This window comes from Octodon degus, unplaced genomic scaffold (genome assembly GCF_000260255.1).
Source record: "Octodon degus isolate 3935 unplaced genomic scaffold, OctDeg1.0 scaffold00134, whole genome shotgun sequence".
In the NCBI taxonomy this organism is placed as follows: Eukaryota; Metazoa; Chordata; class Mammalia; order Rodentia; family Octodontidae; genus Octodon; species Octodon degus.
In genome coordinates, this window is record NW_004524710.1 from 3,813,227 (window position 1) to 3,835,059 (window position 21,833).

Sequence of the window (21,833 nt, forward strand, 5' to 3'; positions counted from 1 at the left end):
AGTTTTGTAACTCAAAAATCTGGGGGCTGGGGAGATAGCTCAGAGGTATACACCCCTGCCTGGCAATCACAAGGTCCTGAGTTCGATCCCTGGTAAAAAAAAAAAAAAAAAAAAAAAAAGAATCTGGGAGCCATGCAGCTATATGCCTGTGATTCCAATATGCACATACAGGCACAAAGGGGAAGAGGGGGAAGGAGGGAATATGAATGACAAGTGAGTGACAGTCCCTCCATAACCTAGCCTTGGAAATGTTAGCCCATTTTCTAGTCATTAGGGTCTAGTCATTAGGCTCAGCCTGTGCTTGAAGGAGGAGCTTGTGACGAGTTAGAACTCTTGGGAGATGGGGAGCTCTGGGAGCCTCTTACAGGCTGCTGGGAATAGTTTGCTTTCTGAGAGTGATAATGAAGTTGTTACTGGTAGAATAAATTGTCAGGGGCTCAGCATGCTACTTGCTTCCTTTTAAAAATGAGAATTTATTGTTACAAAATACTTCACATAGTCTTTAATGGACTGAAAATTTTTCTAAAGCAATTACATATATTCTGTATGTGTGGCTTAAAAGAGGGACGGACAAATGCCCTGCACTTCGCAGGTTTACTGTCTAGCTGAGATGTCAGGACCTGCTGCGAGGAGAATATTAATGAGATACTCCTTCTTCTTTTATTTACATCCTCTTATTTAGGCTTGTATCATCCAGTACCTTGTGGGACTTCTTTCTCCAAGTTTTAGCAACACCAACACTAGAAGTTTGGCTCTTGTGGCATCCCCACCTCCCTACAGTATTCCTGGCTGCCCCTGAGAAATGCTGCACAGGCTCTCGAATCAGCTTGGGCTGTCACTTGGTCCTGCCCCCCTCAGGCAGGGATATGGTACTCCTTTCACTTTGGATTTGTGCATGGATCGCTCTTGCTTCCACCAGGAGGTATTCCCTGATGTCAGTGGTCCTCACGGTGCCTCCCTTTGATGGCTGGAAGCTTTCTGTGAAGGGAGAAAAAGGTGCCCTTAGTGGTCCTGCCCACTTTGCTAAGGGGAAGCGTCCAGAACAGGGCTACTCAGGCACCAAAGGCTCGCAGCTCTCGGCAGGGCACTCTTCGCTCCACCATCTGCACTTTTCTTACAGGGACACATGCATGTCACAAAGGTAACTCCATTGCAGTGGATTCAGAAAGGAGCAGCGGCACACTAGACCTATATTTTCTGTCGTGCTGCTCTTGATGACCCCTGAGCCCATTCTACAAGACGCACCTGCATGAGTCCCACTCCACCATAGGCACAATACAGGGACATCCCTTTCCCTCTCCCCCAAGCCAAAAATGCGAAGTGTCCCCGCAAGTCAGTGCAGACAAACTCATCTGGGAGAGGCCTGTATACCTAAGCCCACAGTGCAATGAGTTCAAGTCTTCACTCTCCTGGGACGGTTGCTACACACAAAGAAATCTACAATTTGCATCTCAAGGAACAGGTGATTCAACACCCACCAGGACTCACTCAGAGCAAGCAGGGCACAGTCACCCCTTACTTCTGGTGCTGCCTGGGCTGAAACATTCTCAGCAACACAGTTCTTAGGGCTGTGAGCTGCAGCACGAAGGCAGGGAGTGGAGGGACCATGCCTGCTCTTTGCTCGGTGTTATCTTTATCTTTGAGGTGGGGTCAGCTTTTGCAGTTGTTCCATAAGGTTGGTTCAAGGCAAGCCAGAGTTAGCTTCTGATGCTGGATCATACCTTTTGCTGTGTGTACTTGTGTGCCAATTTGGCTGTAATGAATCACAACAATCATGGTTCCTTAAAATAATATCAACAAAACATTAGTCTCTCTGTTCTGAGGCTGAGAGTCCTTAGTCCAGGACAGAGCCTCTGGGGGAGAATCCGTTGCCCCTTATGGCTTCTGTTGGCTGCGGGCAGAAGCATAATTTCAATATCTGGCCCCTCTCATATCATCTCTGCTTCTGTGCACTTCAGTGTCCCCCTTCTAATAAGGATCCAAGGGCTCCCCTAAACCAGGGAGTTTCATCTCTGTGTCCTTCACTAATTACATATACACTGAACTTCTCTCCAAATAAAGTTCCATCCTGAAAAGGTGGGCAAGGACTTTCAAAGGGCGCTGTAGCCCATGTTGTATCCTGCTCAAGTTTATATTGTGAAGTCCAAACCCTCCGTGTGAGCTCTGTGCCACCCCTCCATGCAGTGGCGCGCTAACCTCAGGTACCTCAGAATGTGGCTATATTTGGAGACTGGGTCTTTAAAGAAGGAATTAAGGTTAAATGTGGTTTTTATAGTGGGCCCTAACTCCAACATGGCTAGTGTCCTTCTATAGGGACCTTTCGCCACAGCAAGGAAGAGTAGCCATGGTCCTCCGCTATCCCGTGGCCACAGGCTTCAACAAGGGCCACAGGTGACTAAGAATGTGAGCAAACTGAGGCACAGCTGTCATCATGGACATCTTACCAAACACACCAAGTTCACACGGGATATGATCTGGGAGGTATGTGGCTTCGCCCCTAGAGTGGCACGCCATGGAGCTGCTCAAGGTCTCCAAGGACAAGCATGCCCTCAAGTTCATCAAGAAAAGGGTGGGGATGCACATCTGTGCCAAGAAGAAGCGTGAGGAGCTGAGCAACGTGCTGGCTGCCATGAGGAAGGCAGCTGCCAAGAAGGACTAAGCCCCTCTGGAATAAAGCTTTGCAGAAAGAAAGAAAAAAAAAAAGCTATAGGGAGAACATACACAAGCAAATGAAAAAGGCCTCAGAGGACACAGCCTCGCCAGCTCCCAGCCTCCAGAACCATGCAAACAGAAATTTCTATTTTTTTTAACAAGAAGTTTGTTTAAACAGAAATATATTGAAAAGGAAAACAACCTAAGATTCTTTTTCAATAGTAATTTACTCGTACTTAAAGTCAGATTGCTCTACATGTAACAGCTACATCAGAAAGTTATAAGATTGCGCTTGGTTTTACAATGATAAATGAAAAACATTAAAATTCTCCAATCAAACAGGGTATGTAAGGATATTTATGTTGTCTTCTCTGTTAAAACAGGGAGAGAAAACTAACTTGCTGGAATATATATAATATAGAGAGCTGGTGAGCATGCCACTAATAGATAAAGGGGATCATTTTCACAGAAACAGGATTTCTCCATCCCATCTCCATTTGATGTCAATCAAAACCTATTGTTGGCCATTTGAGAAATTTCTATTATTTAAACCACTAGTCCATGACACTATTTGATAGTCCTGGCTAATGAGTACACTGTATTAATTAATAAATTACACCCGGGGGCAAAAAAAAGTAAAAGCTGTTGTCTGCATATAAGACCACCTAGAGTGTTTTCTAGGAAACTGCTTATTGAGTGAAACCATTTAAACTACATGACACAGGCCTTAGGAATGGATTTTCTTCTTTCCTTCTCCATAGGGAGCAGTATTGGTGTCTTTATCGCCCATGATCTGGATGAAATAAACACCATCAACAGTATCTTAAAGTACAAAATTGTGGAGCAAACCCCCAAACTTCCCATGGATGGACTCTTTCTGGTTGAAGAATACGAGGGAAAGGTCCAGTTAGCTAGACAGTCCTTGAAGAAGCAAGATGCTCCTCAGTACAACTTAACAATGGAGGTGTCTGACAAAGGTTGGTATCACACCCACAGTCATGGTTACAAATAACTGTTTGTCTTCTAATTGTGTTGCATTGGGTTTCTCATTACTGGAAATGCGCACAGCTCTGCTGCCTTCGCTTCCTTCGTGAAATACGTGCTGTTCAGAGTAGTAGCTCAGACAACATTGCTGGGTTTTTCTGGTGCTTCCAAGAAGCAGATGCTGGGAGGGGAATAAGTATACATCGCCAGGGGATGCCTTGAGAAGAGGGGGGATGGACACAGCAGTAGGAGCCTGACTCTAAGGGAAGGAGAGAGGGGGAAGGAGCGGCCTAGACCAGGCAGCCTAAGGAGAGCTCATGGTGGCTGTCTGGGAATGTGCTACCTCCAAGTGGGTCTGCCTTAGCACCACCGCCCTCTGCAGCAGCTGGCTGGGGCAGCCCATGGAAAGGCAGCCTTTGGTGCAAACCCAGTGGTGAATTTTGTAGTGCAGCACCGCGGGCATCATCAACTAATGTCCTAGTTGTCACAAGTTTGCTTGGAATGTTCTGGTGGTCACTACAGTCACAGATAGTAAAAGTAATTGCATGAATTGCTCTGCTTTCAGACTCAAACAGCCTTCCTGATGAAAGTTAGGGAGAACTGCACCTTTTGGGGGAGAAAGTAGGGGAAAGGGAATCTGAACTTCTGTCAGATTCTAGCTGGCCTTTTGGCAGTAGTTGGAAACATTTTCCTCTACTTCTTGCACACTTCTAAAATAGACAGTCCTTAATCTCTGCTGAGTCCCAAGAGCCTTTGGGAATCTGATGAGAACTATGCATTCCTAAAAACATGCACACAACCTTAGGCAAATGTGCACAGACACACAAAAATAAATTTGTTCAGAGAGGCGACCAATCGGGGGCACTTAGACTCCTAGGAGGTGAAGAATCTTTCTTTGAGTCAGGTTAGATTTCTGAACAAGTCAGTAATTGCTATGCCGGGGAGCACAAGTCACCTAGGCATGGAGAGGCAAATGGCAACTTGCTACATTGTACTTTGAAGTTCTGTCTCTTCTGTGCATGTGAACATATTAAGGAATTAGATTATAGCAAACTGCCAGTGCACAATGTAGAAATTCTCTAGTTAGGCAAATGTTGAGGGTTTCATGTTTGCTTAACATTACATTGAGGAACAGCAGTATAATAAACCATATCTGTCCCTGGCAAGCTGCGCGTCACACTAGTAGCTACCCATTCTCTCAGCAAATGGTTACTGAACATTCGCCTTGTCTGACATCCCCTGCAAGGCATGAGGGCTCCATAGGTGAAGACTCAGAGTCTGTCCTCAAGGAGTGCTTGCTCTGGTAGAAAAGACAGATATATGACTTAGTAAATTGCAAGGTGCACAGACAAGGTAGCCTGCAAAATGAATGAGGGACGCGGAGGGGGAAGGCAGGTAAGACTTTCTGGAAGAAGTCTCACTGTGCTAAGCTTTGCGGGGTGAATAGGATGAATTGTAACATTGTGTGGGCCTCACAGGAGAATGGGAATTCCATAGGCAAAAGCATTGGGATGCGAAGGGATTTGAAGTTATAAGCATGCGACACGGAAATCAGATTACAAATTGTTCATGTGTGCAGGTATAGAAAACATGCTATATTCACTACTTGTGCACTGAAAATACAGCTATATATAGACACGTGTGTGTTGATGGATTAAGTAGTCAGTTATCCGCTACAGAAAATTAGAGACTAGACTATAATTAACATAGTTTTACATAAAACTAAAGAATGCCTGGTAAGTAGGAGGCCCTGCCTGACTTGAACAAGGTAGTTTTAGAGCAATGGACTAGCGAGCTTGGGCCAAGGTATGAGTCAGTTTTCCTGTTGCTGGGAGAGGTTTAATTTGGCTCATGGTTTTGAGGGTTTTAGTTCATGGTCACCCAGGCTCAGAGGCAGAAATGTCATGGCAGAAGGGTGTAGATGGGTGAAGTGGCTTATGTTATGGTGGCCAGGAAGTTGAACAGAGCAGTGCCAGAGAAGAAGGGGTGAGGGGCCAGACACCGACCTGAGGGTCACACCTCAACCACTCAGTGCTTCACTCATTACCTAGGCAGCTTTCCGGTCAACTCAGGTTGACAATTCAACTTAATTGTCACACCCAGGAGCGACCCCACCCTTATGTATACATGTTCTGGGGACTAGTCATAAGGCTAATCAGTATCTGCTTGTTGATAGTGAAACTATATTAGATTACGTCTGGCATCATGTTTGGTACATTGGGCAGAAGCTTGAGAGTTAAACTACCTGGATATATTAGTCAGGATCCTAGCAGGAGACTGGGTGGCCTTCTCAAAGGTGTAACCGAAAGGAGAGGCAGGAGAGCACAAGTTTGAGCCAACTTTGGGTGACTTAAGAAAACCCTTTCTTAAAAATAAATAAATAAATAAATAAATAAAAGGCTGGAGATGTAGCTTAGTGCAAAACCATGAAACAAATGAGGATTTATGATGGTCACGGCAGGGTCAAGGGGAACCAGTGAGGAGGTGTGAAGTGCAGTACGCACTCTTTACTATCCGAAGCCTGAGGGAGCAAGACCTGGGCCAGAAGCCAGACAGGAAGGGCACCCTGGCCAGTTTCCTCCTGTTTTTCCTCCAGTCTCTGGCCAGGCTGCCCACTGCAGAGGCCAGCCGTCACCCAGAGAGCGAAGAAGTACACTGATGCCATGCCAAGGTCAGCCCCTGGCCACACGAGAGGCTGAAGATGGGGAGGGCAAAAGGAGGGCACAGATTTGAATCCTGGGCCCACCATCAGAGAGCTGTGCTACACTGGGTTGGTTTCTTGACTTCTCTACTTCTTGTGTCTATTATTTAAATAAGAGGAATGGAAGATAAAATAAGTAATGCAGGTAAGACTCTTAGTATAGTGACCAGGGCACAGACACCACCAACAGTTTGTATTATGATGAAAACCTCAGTTCTGTTACTGTCCACATCTTGCAGATAAACTGACTGAGGCACTGAGACACTGAGTGGTACTCAAGTTCTTCCATCCCTGATGAGGGGCAGAGCCAGAATTGAAAGTACAGGAACCCAGAGGCCATAGCACACACAGCATGTGGTGATCTGAAGAATGCTGATCCCAACAAAAAACACCTCATTTGTGTCCTGTTCTCACTCTTTTCCAGGCCCTCCATGCTCAGCTGGGTCTGAGACCCAACCTCTCAGCTGGGTCTGAGATCAACTGGTCTCTAGACCATCAGAGCCACTGCTTAAAACCTGCGCCACTCCCCAGGGTTCCATGAGCTGTCCTTTTGGTGGTCCTTGGAGGAGGCTAATGTACCATGCTGCCCCCACTCAGAAGAGAGGGCATAGGGCCCTTCAGCCTCCCCACTGTAGAGAGCAGATGGGTTTGAATAAGGAAAGACAGCCCTGGGGCTTCTCAGGAAGGCTTTCTGCAAGGGTAGTTTTGTGCTGGACTTTGATAAGTGTGTAAGGTTCAGAAAGAGGACAATGCTTCTCACAAAAGGGAACAGGCCTTTCCTCGGACAAAGCAGGTGGAGAGTGATGGGGAATCCGGAAAACTTCCCTTGGTCCATCTTCATCTCACTCCTCCCTCAGGCGACCTGCTTGTGAGTGCAGAGGGGAGCAGAGTCCTCTCCTCAGAGAGACTGCATATCATTTGTGAAGTTGTGATGTGGCTCTCACTTCCTTTGCTAATTTTTCTTACAGATTCTAATTTTTTTTTTTTTTTGTATTTTAGGGAAGGGTCTACAGGGTATTCAGGGTCTCACAACTAGATCAGACTCATAGTGATCTGCCTGTTTACAGCCTCCCAAGAGCTGGGATTACAGGCATGGACCACCACACCCAGTCTCAATTGCTGTCTCAGCACACCCCGGGGGTGGGCTGCACAGCAGGCCTGGGGATCGAACCCCTGGCCCCAGCACCTGCTTGCAGGCACTTTAGTCCACTGAGCTATTTGGCTGGCCCTTGCAGATTCTAATTTTAATGCATGATTTACAGTGAAAAATTTCTCATATAACTTTGGTTTTCAGATTTCAAGACACTTTGTGCTATAGAGATCAACGTTATTGATATCAACGATCAGATTCCCATCTTTGAAAAATCAGATGTGAGTATTTTTCACCATTTGTTTTTTTTCTTTACTTTGTTTATATTACTCAATCCTTAATTCTGGGGCAAAAACCAGACAATCATTAAGAAAAAAGCCAGACAGGACAGGTAGCCTTGGTCAATGAACCAGGAACAAATCCAGACACCTCCTCTAGTGGAAGTCTTCAGGGAACAATAACACTCACTCTTACAGTATCTAGAAATGTGTGTTTACAAACTCCTTCCAACAGCTTATTTATTCCAAGGGCTGCTTGGGTTAAGTGACAACCATCTCCTTTATCAAAATGAGCAAATTTGAGTTGGCTGCTTATTGTTTGCCAATATAGATTTCTTATTGATTACTGCAAGCATTTTGAGTTAAACATTAAATAATTTGGATTATTGGCAACTTTAACTAGTTTTGTAATTAATTAGATAACAGGAGAGAAAAAGAAGAGCCTGTGGGTTAAGTTGAATACAAAGTATACTCAAGACATTTGGAAGAATTAGGAGAATTAGATATAAGGAAAAATAAATTTAGAACATCAGGAACACAAATGACTGTTTTCTTGTCCTTAATATGAGCTTCGGACTTGCCGATAGCTTTCTCACTGCTTCTCTTAAAAGGACATCTAGCTTTATTTAGTTGGAAGGAGAGAAGCGCATTTGACTAGATTGTTTTGTCATGTTTAAAGTCAGTGATGAGGCAGCCCCAAACCCCCTGACGGTGCTCATAAATCATAACAGAAACAAGGCTGTGACAAAAAAGGCGATTGATTTATGGGAAGCCTCAGAATGGCAAGAGGTGTGACTAAACATGTTTGTATAACAGGGACCGAGATTAAGCAAGTGTGACATAAACAATCCACCACTTCTCAGTGTCCACTGTCTTGGGCATTTTATCACTACCCAGTGTTATGATCTTGCATCTAGACAGAAGTTTTTATTTTTTATTTTAAATTTTTATTTATTCAATACAAGGTCTCTTTATACAGTTCAGACTCATAGTGATCCTCATTTCAGCCACCCCAGTGCTGGGATTACAGGCCTGTGCCCCCATTCCTGGATTCCGGGCCAGTTCGGCATGGCATGTGATAAAATTTGGGTCCTTGCACTTGGCCTGGCAGACACTTAGACTGCCAAGCTATCTCCCTAGCCCTAGACAGAAGTTCTTAGGTTGAGGGTAAGAAACCTACTTTGGAAATCTCAGAGTTTAGAAACACAAGTTGAGCTATAGCAACTGGAGGCCTGCCTCATGCTACAGTGGCCCTTACCTGGGCCCATTACGTCGCGAAGATCACACACTGGGAGGGCTGATCTGGGAGGCTTTCAGGGGAGTGGACAATGCTTCAGGCCAGTGGTTAAGAGCATGGCTTTATAGTGGGACACACATGGGTTCAAATCTCAATCCTATGACTCATTGCAGTGCCATCCTGGGTGAGCTTGATCTTGCCTGCTTTGCTCCCTATAAAAAGGAGAAGGTGCACAATATAGCTATTCAACAGAGTGTTTTATTTCTTATCTTTACTGAACATTGACTACAGACCAGGCACATGGAGCTTTCTATACATTTATATCTCTCTTAATCCCCACAGCAAACAAGAAGTAGGTTCTTTTATCTCTATTAACCAGCCATTAAACTGGTACTGAAAGAGGGGAGGGAGGGAGCTTGCTTCCAGTCCCTCAACTGACAAGAGGCAAGGTAGGCACTCCTGCCAGCTCCTTGACTCCAAAGTTTAAGCCCTTAACCTCTATCCCCTTTTGATTCAAGAATTAATTAAACTAATTTATGTAGCGTGCCTGTTGCATGGTAGATCCTTGATATATTACAGCTTTTATATATCATTGAACTGTAATAGTTATAGCTGTTAAACATACTGCATATGGGAGGGAAATCCTACTAGCAGATTTCTGAGGTGTGTGCTCGTCTCTGCCAGGTATATTAGTCCATGACTATGACTGCTGTTAAAATCAACTGCTCCATATTCATAAATAATAAAATATGCTTGGAAAATATTGATGCAGCCTATGACCATGTGTGAGACAAGTGTGCCCTTTGGCAATTATACTTGATGACAGTGGATAGTCTCATGGTGTTCTCCCTCTGTTTCCCCCTCAGTATGGAAACCTGTCTCTTCCTGAAGACACAGCTGTTGGGTCCCAAATCTTAACCATCCTAGCCACAGATGCTGATGAGCCATTTACTGGGAGTTCTAAAATCCTGTACCGGATTACACAGGGGGACAAGGAGGGAAGACTGGGGATTGATACAGATCTCCGCACTAATGCAGGATATGTCACAATTAAAAAGGTAAATAGTCCACTAAATGAACGTATCTTTTGGTGGATTAATTTATTTGTATTTGTTTATTTCTTTTAATGTATTTAGTACAGGGTCTACAGGGTCTCACACACAGATAGAACTTGTAATGATCTTCCTGTTTTCAGCCTCCCAAGTGCTGGGATTACGGGCACATGCCACCACACCCAGTCTCCTTCACTGTCTCAGCATGCCCCGGGGGGTGGCGCTGGCACGGCAGGTCCAGGATTGAATCCTGGTCCCTGTGGCTGCCTAAGCAGGAGCTTTAATCAGCTGAGCTATCTGCTGGTTCCATTAATTTATTTGTGATTAAGCAAGGACCTATAAATAGTATTAGCAATTACTTGTCAGGCATGGAGGTGGCCTCTTGGTGTACTCTGTTGTTGCTGTCCTCCTGACAGAGAGTCTGGGTTCTAGTCCTAGTCTGTCACTAATTAGCCAAATAACTTTTACAGTGAGATAGGATTTCCACATGGAAGACAGGCTGAATAGTTTTTTGGTAAAATATATGTTCCATACAATAACTGAGACATATACCAAAAGTTGTTCATCTGAAGATCAAATATAAGTAGGTATTCTCTCTCTCTTTTACGTATTTGTTTGTTGCAGGGTCTCACTATGCAGCTCAGACTGGCGGTGATCCTCCTGCTTTCAACATCCCCAGCCTTGGGATTATAGGCACGTGACACTACACCCAGACTCTGGCCAGCTCAGCCTCTTCTGGGGGTGGAGCTGGTGTGGCATGTGGTGTGGTGGATCCAACTGTGGTCCCTGTGTTTGCCTAAGCTTGCCTAAGCAGGTGCTTTAGTCTGCTGAGCTATGTCACTGGCCCTGGTATTCTCTATTTCAATTTGCTAAAGCTTTATGGAGGGTGAGGTGGGCCTCAAGGCTTCACTTTTCCCTTTGCAAGTGTGGAGAGAGCAGGTGGATGAGTCCTATGGGCCTTAGGCTGTTAACCCGTTATTCCCCTGTGTCCAGCCTATAGACTCCTCTTGAATAGTGACTGGAACTTGTTGGATCACCTTTCAAGACATGATAGATAAGTTAATCCTTTATCCCTTCTCCTTGCTTTTACCTGTTGGAGTACTGCTAAGCCCATTGGTTCTTGCTTTGTCCCTCTCTCTTTAAGGACAAGGTGCCCTGGATCCAAAGCATTAACTCATAGTTCCTGTTTCATTTTACAGGTTCCTACTAACCCTACTTCAATCCATGCCAGTGTCCCATATCCACATGTGAGCCTTGTCTGTTTTCTCCCTAGCTGCTTTATACATGTTGGAGTGTGAGCAGAGTTTACTGGGTGACTCATTTGTCATCCAGGATATTTCAGAGTTTGAGTACCTTTCTTGGGGTGAGAGTGAGACCTTCCAGTTAGAAGAGCCACTTAATTCAATGAATAGAAATATTTGTTCTAATAGTGTTTGTGGACAGGATATCATGTCTGCATCTTGTACTATGAATAACCACTATGAAGACAAAAATATGCAATGTACTAATTATTGAAACTGTCCTACTAATCAGTTTTGAAACTATCTCATTGCTAATTGTTTCTCAATAAAATTATTTTTAAAAAAAGAAAAAAGAAAAAAAAAAAGAGCCAGAGAAGGGTACCATACTGGAGAATCTGCCTATGTGGTTAACTACAGAATCACGGCAGTGTGGTGGGTCAGAGTCTTCAAAGGAAGGTTCTGGAAGACAATTTTGAGGCAGGATACAAGAAGCTGAAGGTAGAGGCTACAAATGAAGACAAAATGGAATAATTCCACAGGAAGTGGACAAATGCAAAGGGATAGGGAAGCACCTCTGTGCAGGATCTTGGAATATGGTCATGCTCTTGCTGTACAGCTTTTCTGGCACAGAGGGTCTCCCTGGGCTTCAGCCAAGAGATCTGTGTGTAGATCAACTCAAGGCACAGCATTCTGTATGAGTCTGATTTTTGGAAAAGATGCCATTGCAACTGCTGTGCTTATCTGTTTACATGGACAGAATGTCAGGAGTAAAGAATAAAGGTGGGGATTTCAGAGTTGGCTGGGGGTGCGGAGGTGGCCAGGTACCATGCTGGTGGCATGTTATGTGCTGGGCAGAGACAGCTTTCTCCCACCCCCTCCCCCACGCCCCAGGACCAGAGCTCTCTAGGACTCGAAGGGAAGACAAACTCATCCATCCTGCTGAGGGTGACTCCCACAGCAGTGTCAACATTTTCATAGTTGCTTATTGTGGACCAAGTTAAACTAATTTGGCCACTTGTGGTGAATGGACACTTACTAGGTATGATTGAAAAATACAGTATTTAAATTTAAAAAATAACCACAGGAAAAGATATAGTCCATTAATGCCCCTCAAAATACAAGGAATGTTTCCCACTGGGGTGATGGGGGCCAAAAGGCATGATTCACAATTAAATGGTCCTCCCTAGGATCTGCTGCTCCAGCCCCTAGGGAGAGTCTAGAATCCTGGAATGTTGACGGATGCCCCCAGGGTGGTTCAAGTTAAACAAGCTGTAGGAGCCCTGCCCCTCCTGTTTGTTAGCATGCAGTGCTGGCCTGCTGTGAGGCAGACTGGGATTCTCGAGGTTGAACGCTGGGGGTAATGACCAGGAAGGTGGCTTGCTTGAATCTTGCCTTCTTGGCTCTTCAGTTTTTCTTCTATGACCCCATTTCTTGAAACTCAGAGTCTTGGTTTACATATTTTTAATGCAAATTTTTCATTGGTTTATGATTTTTAATTTTTTCTTGATTTGTGATTTTTTTTAGCCAGCTTGAGCATCATCTAGAGCACCGAACATTTTCTTCCCTCATTCTCTGTGAAAAGTTAAGTGTCCGCCATCTCAGCCCTTGATCTCCCTCAGCATTTTATCTCTGCTTCCGGGTTGAACCAACATCACTGGTTTAACTTTTGAGGCAGTAGTGTGCAGAAGAGAAACCAAGGCAAGGGCAGGGTGCCCCCTCACCTGATGTGTCTCAAGAGGCCATGCTGGGTCTTGACTTGAAAGACCATGTATGTGGTTCCGCAGGGCTTGGCCTCGATTCAGCGTTGCTGCTTATGCCTCGCTAAATTATCCCAGCAGGTGTTCCGGTGTAGAAGTGAAGTGAACTGGGAGGCAAAGGCGGAATGCTCCATTGCCTCTTGTCCTTCGATTCAGAGTGCTTATGGGGCACTGAACGGCCTCCTGCGTGGCCCCCCTGCCTGGCTTGGGTCCTCCGAGGCCATTGCTCATATGGCTGCCCTAGACCTAGCTTCTAAAACACAAATCTGATCTTGTGAGTCCCAGCAAAGTCCCAGCCATCTTCACCATCCTCTACTTCGTCTTCTTCATCCTCATCTGCTGTCTTTATTGTTTGTCTTCTCCTTTTCATCTCTTTGTGCTTCCTCCTCTTCTTTGCTCTCTCCTTCTTCCCCTCCTTCTCCTGTTCTGGTAGTACAGGTGGCTTCTGTCTCCCTTTCTTAAAGCTCAGTTTCGCCTGTGTGTGGCCTCATTTCTTGTACCATTTGTGGAGTATAATAAATGCATTTGTCTCGGGCAGTAGATGCATCCACAGCCCACACTGTGGTCCCTGTGCCTTCACTTCCCATCCCGCTTCCCTCTCCCTGCATCCTAGGTTCCTTCCCATCCGCAACAGGCCTGCCTCCCTGTCGTACATTGTCTTTCATTTTGCTCTTTTTTTATGCTTTGGGCTTCTCATGTAAGAAGCATCAATTATTGCTATACTCTCTTTAAAGTAAATGTTTGTTAAAAAAAAAGGTAATAAAAGAAAACAAGAGGCAAGAGAAAAAAGTCATAGAATTGTCCTGCTACAATGTTGTGGATGGTTTGACTTCTAAATTTTTGTGTAAAAATGTGTAATTGTTTTTTCACGTTCCATAGGGATTTAAAGTTTAGAATAGCCATGGTTGTTGGAAAATAGCATTCCATGTTATGTCTAAGGTGTTTGATATTCAGACAGATAGTCATGTTAAGCTGAACTGCCTCTAGTACAGGGTAATAATATCATTAAGCTTCTTTTCTGGATGTTTAATAACTAAAGTTTGCAGACCAAAAATTAGAGAGAAAAAAAGGGCTACAAGGATAGCCAATATTTTGGCCCTAGCCCTTCAATGTCAGTGAGGACTCAGGACTAAGAAAACCTGTGCTGTGACATCCTGTAACTCAGTGGTGTCCCAAATTTTCTGATCAAGAAGTATTTAATCTTCTGTGTCTGATTTTTGGGTTTTTTTTTTTTTTGATCCAATACCCTGACCTCAAGATGCATCCATTTTCCTACAAATGACTCAAATATTTCCTTTTTAGGGCTGAGTAGTACTCCATCATGCATGGCTACCACTGTTTTTGTCCATCATCTTTTGGTAGACAGGCTGTTTCCATGCTTTAGCTATTTCTCCATGAGTTTAGTGTGTTTTATTTTGTGCTTGGCCTTCTAAGGCTGCTGGAAAATCATTCTCTGTACAAACGCAGAGATCTCTGAAGTGTAAGCAATTTCCCAGCTTTCCTTTGAGAACTGTCTTGAGGGAATTAATGCATTTCTTCTCAACGAAGGCAATGTCCCAGGGTTGAATAAATCTGAGAATTAATTTCCTCTTTTAGAAAAGCTAGAATATATGTCACCATATTAAAAGTTCTTGTAAGTCCTGAAGTGGGGACTTTTTCAGTATCCTGAGAAGTAGGTTTTTGGTGACATTGCATTAAGAACTGCTGCTCTATAAGAGAATTTTTACAGGTGTTTAGGAAACTTTTTAAAGGAGCCAATCACCCCCAAATCAATGTCCCCTATTTTATTTTCCTCCACAGCCTCTTGATTTTGAAACAGCAGCTATTTCCAAAATTGTGGTCCACGCAGAAAACCCTGAGCCTCTGGTATCCGGTGTCACATACAACGCGAGTTCTTTTGCCACCTTCACTCTTTTTGTGAGGGATGTGAATGAAGCGCCTGCGTTTACCCAACACATCTTCCAGGCGGAAGTCAGTGAGGATGTGGCTGTGGGCACCAAAGTGGGCAACGTGACTGCCTGGGACCCCGAAGGTCTGGAGATAAGGTACGGGAGCACAGGGCCGGGTGGGCCTGTACCGAGGGAATGAGGAGGGCTGGGAAGTAGAGAAGCTGGCTTCCCCTCACTGAGCAGCTGCGGCCCCTCCCGGTCATCTGCTGGCCTCAGCTCACGCAGGCGTTTCAGCAAGCGGGAGGCAGCGGCAGGTTCCATTTCAGCCCGCTTGCTGAGGGGCCCAGTGCAAGCTGGTGACCTCAGGGCGTGGTGTCCCCTTCCCGGAGCCTGGGGAAGGGTCCGGCCCAGGGAGAACTGGCACTCCAGGCAGACAGCAGGAGGCCCAGGCCCAGCTCAGGGGGTGCAGGCGTCTTGTGGGTGAGGGAGGCGCAGTTCCCTCTGCTCCCGGGAGAGCTGGTCTGGGCCGGCAGGATGCTCTGCACAGCCCACGCCTGGAGGAGCCCATGCTTGAGGTGGGCGGCCAGGCAAACGGGGAAACAGCTGCGGTCCTCTTCAGTCCAGTGGACTAAACTGTCTTAAAATGTGCATAGAGAATTGTTTTTAAATGTGCAGTGATGATTGGACATGTATAAGGTGCAGTGTACTCACGGTACATATAGATATCTGCATGATACCTGCAGAATCAGGACTACACAGCTGATCAGGCACAGGCAGGACTTGAACTCTGAGCTTTGGCTTCTGTTGTGCAACATTATATGGTATATGGCTCGGTAAATATTTCAGATTGGCTTAAACCAATGCATGTAGTTAATGACAATTCCTTAAGTTTCTCTAAACATGGGGGGGGGTCCTTGCCTCCTCCTTTAGGGACTTTTGTCTTATGTCTTTGATTGTCACATGTATTGGTCTGTTGATTGTTATTATAAAATATGTGATTTTATAAAGAGGAGTGGTTTATTTAGCTCAAATTTCTGGAAATCCAGTGTTAGCAGAGGGATCCGAGTGTCACTGGCATGGTCCAGGGAGGTTCCCCAAAGATGGGATGAAGACTCCAGTTTACCTTGCCCACAGCCGGGGTGGTAGGTTTGCTGATTTGTCACAGAAAAGAGTTTCAGGATACCTCAGTGAAAAGCACAGAAAGATTGTCTGAGGTAGAGTTAAAGAAGTATACACTCAGAGCACAGGGTGCAGGCTGTCAAGAGAGGGCACATTATAGTTGGAGTTCAAGGATTTTATGTGGTCTTTGGGGTGTGCTCAAGACGGCTGATCATCTTGAGGTTGCCCATATGGTGGGCTAGTTTAGAATGCAGGCCATGTGCGCATGCTGGAGCTGCAGATGTACTGTCCACTGAGGGCAGCTTGCTTGAAGATGGAAGTCTGCAGTGGGTGAGCCTGTGGTGTCACAGGACAAGGGCAGGCTCAGTCTGCAGGTTGTCTTACTTCTCTTGTTGCTGAGACAAAATACCTGACACCAAAGTTAAAGGAGGAAAGGCTTGTTGCACTCACAGTTCATAGAGGCTTTAGTCTATAGTCAGCTGACCCCAGGGCAGTGCTGCACGGCAGAGGGCCATCACAGAGCAGAAGCAGTTCATGGCAAAGCAGGGCAGGCAGAAGGCAGCAAGCGAACAACACGCTGCAGCCCTCTTCCTGTCCCTTATATTTTATCTAGACTTCCTGCCTTTAGGGTGGAGAGCCCTCACAGCTAGGATGATACCTTTATGCCCAACCAATCACTGGGCTAATTTAGTGATCATATGTCCTTAATTCTAGCATCGCATGTGCCAGATTCATCCATCTCCACCTAGACTATACAAGGCTTTAGGTCTCGGGGGCATCTAAACACAATCCAGAGCCCAGGTGAAAAGCACAGGCCCACTTTTCAGGCTTGTTGCTTCTCTGAGACCCTCAGGAATTTCTTTGAAGGGCGTTTCCTAGAAGGGCAAAAGGTGTTGTCACCTTGGGTAGCTTGGATTATGCTCTGAAGCTGCAGTGTTCTTGAAAGTACAGTGTAGAAATTCGTTTCCTTGCCTCCTTCCCGGTTTCACTGCTTCTGTCCTGCCTCACGAGGCTGTGGCAGCACCATTAGCCGAGGGGCCCCTCCTGCTCCCCCTCATCACCATACTGAGAGCCAGCCTGAGGTCCTGGGTGCCAAACTCAGACCTTATCCCCAGTAACAAGGAGCAGAGCTCCCACATACTGTTTTATGTTCTACTTTCAGAAAGAGAAGGAAAAAAAAATAGGGGAACGGCTGGAGATTGTACAGTTTGGTTTGGATATTATCTTATACAACGAAGTCATAAATTATGAGGGGTTATAAAATCTCTAAATTTTATGGTCAGTTGTCTAACATGCTTCTACCTCCCTCATGCAGATCCTGTAAAAATTATTGGTCAAAGATAGATGTGGTAATTTTATACAATGGAGCATTACTCAGCTATAAAGAAAGATAAACTCCAGGCTTTTATAGGTAAATGGATGCAACTAGAGACCATAATCATAAGTGAAATAAACCATTACCCCCACATGTGTAAACATTGCATTGTCTGCCTCGTGTAAGAACCTGAAAGAGTAAATAAAATTAAAAGAGCCAACAGATACCGTGAAAGGGAAAGAAACGGTTTAAAGGGAAGAAACAAGGGCTAGCCAACTAGCTCAGCTGATTAAAGTGCCTGCTTAGGCAGACGCAGGGGCTGGGGGTTCGATCCCAGCCTGAAGTTTGATCCCCTGTGCCTGCACCTGGGGCACACTGAAAGGGTGAATGAGGCCAGGCGTGGTGGTGTGCACCTGTAATTCCAGTGCTTCGGAGGCTGAAAACAGGAGGCTCACTACAAGTCTGATCTGAGTAGTGAGACCCTGAAGACCCTGTACTAAATACAAGAAAAAAAAAGTTAGAGGGAAGGAACAACTGGCATGAGGGAAAGTACAGGTGTACATTCACAGGACAGCTTGGATAATTGTACTGCTGATTTCTACGGGTCTGTTGAAAGGAAGAGTTAACGCTTAAATTTAAATTATTTTGACCAGTTTTGCATGCTTATATCTGGTCATCTGAACAACTGATTTGAAGACAACAATATGCAGTATAACAACCATTGTTGAATTCCTAAAAACATATGTACATGAATACAAATTTTAATCTATAAGGGGACAAAACAAGAGCATTTCAGGCCATTTCTCTGATGGACCAAGAGAAAGAGGTAACCTAGACATCCGTAAGCTGTGGGCAGGAGATGGGGTCAGCAAGAGAGACTGAGAAGAGGCGTCCTGGAGACGTGGCTCCGGAGGATCAATCAGAAAAGTATCTTAGGAATGAGAAGTAGCCACTAAGTCCAGAGAGTTCAGGACAGCCCCAAAGGTTTGGCCTGAGCAGCTTAATTCTCTAGCTCTACCTATTTAGAATCAATCAGCAGGCATTATGCATCCTTCCACCGAGGCACCAGAATCCGAATGCTTCTCACCGCATCCAGCATGGTTCGGGCCATCACTGTCCCTGATATGTATGGACCCTGCCATCCCTTTGTGGCCGTGGGGCTGATTCACTGTGCTGTAGGTACAATGAGTCTTTATAAAAGCAAACCAGACCATCTGATCCACTTCTGAAGCCCCCCGAAGGTTTGTGCCTCGTTTGGGGTGAAGAGCTGATCACAGAGGAGTGTTTTGGTCTGACACTTTCTATACACAGTGCTCGGCATGCACCGTACACTTGCGATGACAACAGACAACGGATGAAAATTAGCTCTACTAAAGATCAAAGTTTTAATCACCTCTATTTCTAGGATGCAGTTTATTTCCATTATTTTTAGCATAGAATACATTCTGTGAGTATGTAAGAATATAATTCTTTAACTTGTTATTATTTACATAAATAAAATTTCCCAGAGTGGGAATATGTAATCTAAAGATATGGACATCTTCCTGGCCATCATGGGGTGCTTCCCAAAGGGCTGTGCCTGTTAGTTTTCCTGAGGTTTAAGTTTTGTCTCAAATTCATGCTTCACGTATCTACCAAGTTCCACCGAAGGCCCAGATACAAGTGGGTTCCCTTCCCGCTTACCACCACGATGGCTGCCTCTTTCTCCACGTGGTCTGGCTCTCCAAGTCTCTACAGCTGCCCCTTCTGCCGACCATTGCTTGTCAGGTGGATCCCGACACCTCTGAGGTGGGTGATGCTTCTGCACCTGCCGAGCTCCTCCTTGGCCTCTCTGCTCTGGCTTGTGCTCCGTCTTCCGCATGAACACCTCTTTCAGCAAGATGGCTCTAATTCCTATGAAAGTCTCAAGGACCCATGTACTTACCACACTCTTTTTGGCATTATCTGAATGTCTGTCCCTTCCACAGGCCTAAGAGCCCCTTTTTATGAAGCCCTTTGCATGGCCGCTGCCAGGTGCTATTGAGCACTCAGCTGATGTTTGTTGAATAAGGGAGCCACCAAGCCACTAGTGGTCTGTGATTATGGTTATCCACCTGCTTTACCTAATGGCTACTTATGGGTATTTAGGTTTTCTTAGGAGGGTGCTGAGAGGGTTTTTCTTTTTCTTTATTCTTTCTTTTTTTTTTTTTTTTTCAGAACCGGGAATTGAACTCAGGCCCGTGTGCTTATTCCACTGAGCCTTTTTTTTTTTTTTTTTTTTTTTACATATACTTCCAGATTGCTTTAATTTAAGTTCTTTGATTGCCTGGAAAGTTTAGCTTTTCTTCTAGAGTTTGTGATTCTACCCTTCCAATAAAAAAGCATAAATACTACATTGTAAAGATGAACAAGTTCTTCTTTTGAAGACAGGATGTGAAAATAAAAATCTAACATAAGATAATGACACTTTATTTTATTTTTGCAGTATCAGGGATTGAACTCAGGACTTTGCACTTGCCAAGCAAGCACATATTCTACTGAGCTATCTCCTCAGCCCTGATAATGATATTTTAAATGATACACAAATGGTAATCCTGATATAATACAGTGGTGTGCAAACTGTGTGTTGTTTTCATGCTCAATAATGTAGGCTTTCTTCCATTTTCTTTTCATGAAGATATTCCCTGAGAGGCGACACAAGAGGTTGGCTTAGAATTGACCGCATCACCGGTGAAATCTTTAGTGCAGCTCCATTGGACAGGGAAACTGAGAGTGTGTACCGGGTACAAGTGGTGGCCACTGAAGTAGGTGAGCAAAAGCCATTTGCCACAGGTTATCAGTGGGGGCACTGGTGGAAATGAGAGGGCGGGTGGGGACCTTGAGGTCACCAGAATGGGATGGCTTTAAAGGAGAAAGATGGGATGGGTTCAGAAGTGTGAAGCAGCATCCACCCTTCCTGGTTTTGTGAAAGATCGGAACTACCTATGCCCCTGAGCGGCGCTGTTTCTGGGCAGTGTGGTCTCTGAGGCCGGCCAGGCTTCAGGGATGCCATTTACTCACTCTGGGTTTTTGTAGGGTGTCCTGCCTCTTCTAGGAAACTTGTGGTGCTATCTATACTATCTCCTGCAAGGTGACTCTGGGTTTCTCCTGAGAGTGAGGTCAAGCCAGTGGTCTAGTGATCTAGTCGCTCTCCCACCTGCTCCTGGAGCCCCACCCTGTATCCCATTGGTTCTACCCTTTTGGAAGCAGAAAATGTTTCATGCAGTATTCTCCACTTTGATATGTGTCAGAGCTGAGCTAGCTCCCTGTTGATCTCAGGAGCCAGCTATAGAGATTCTGATTCAATAGGTTTGCAGGGACTCGGGCATCTGGGTTTAGATGAAACACTGTAAACTGGGGCTGAGGAGATGACTCAGTGGAATAAGCGCTTCCCTGGCAAGCACAAGGGCCTGAGTTCAATCCCTGGGTCTGAAAAAAAAAAAAAAAAAGAAAAAAAGAAAAAGAAAAGAAACAGGGTAAACTTTGGAAAGAAAAGACTATTACATAGATAAGCCCAGGATGTTGGAATGATCCTTGCATAATCCTTGCATCCTGTATAACTCAGTTGTGGTGAAATATTTTACCCACTGGCTCCAAATGTGGAGTTCCAGGGAATTTTTCAAATTAAAATAAGCTTACAGGAATCATATGCTTACCAGTGATAAGGCTGCTAATTAAAACATCGAGTTCGTTGCATTCAGATGCAGTTTGCCAACCTGCAGTAGATATCTGCTAATCTTAAGCAGATCAGAAGCTCTAATTAGCTGATAAATATATGTCTGGTTTACCGAGAAAAAAAATTGACCAAATTATTCAATAAATATATGTACTTTTAGGGAAAATTTTTTTTTCAAAATGTGAAGCCCAAAACGGGAGGCTAGAATGAGAAACAGAGACAGAAATCTTTTTTTCCTGTATTTTAGGGAAGGGTCTACAGGGTGTTTAGGAGCTCACTTTGAGATTAGACTCATAGTGAATCTCCTGTTTATAGCCTCCCAAGAGCTGGGATTACAGGCGCGCTACTATACCCAGTCTCAATTGCCATCTCAGCATACCCTGGGGGCAGAGCTGGCATGGCAGGCCTGGGGATCGAACCCCGAGCCATGTGCCTGCTTGCAGGCGCTTTAATCCTCTGAGCTATTTGGCTGGCCTGGGCAAGGGACATTTTTTTTTTTTTTTTTTTTGGTGGTACCAGGGATCAAACTCAGGACCTTGTACTTGCTAGGCAAGCTCTTATTCCACTGAGCTATCTCCCCAGCCCCTGAGAAGGGAATCCTAAAAATGGCCTCTCTTTGTGATTAAAGAAAACAAAGTTATCACAGTCAAAATAATCTAAAGCAAGCTGCAAGCAAACAAATGAACAAGTTAGTTTTTATAACATGGAGCTGGACATGGTGACACACACTTAAAATCCCAGCACTTAGGAGGCTGAGGCAGAATAATTGTTGTGAATTCAAGACCAGCCTGGACTATAAAATGAGCTCAACACCAGCTTGAGCT

The 21,833-nt window shown here is 44.9% G+C and overlaps 1 protein-coding gene across 1 annotated transcript in view; it reads left to right on the top strand.

Annotated features, from left to right (window-relative positions):
• The window catches only part of Cdh17 (cadherin 17), a 78,712-nt gene that overhangs the window by 46,138 nt on the left and 10,741 nt on the right, over positions 1-21,833 (top strand). Inside the window, exons 9-13 of the mRNA XM_004641325.2 lie at positions 3,414-3,629; positions 7,632-7,708; positions 9,809-10,000; positions 14,793-15,037; positions 19,972-20,102. Coding sequence (XP_004641382.1) covers positions 3,414-3,629; positions 7,632-7,708; positions 9,809-10,000; positions 14,793-15,037; positions 19,972-20,102 — 861 coding nt within the window. The remainder of the gene's footprint in view (positions 1-3,413; positions 3,630-7,631; positions 7,709-9,808; positions 10,001-14,792; positions 15,038-19,971; positions 20,103-21,833) is intronic.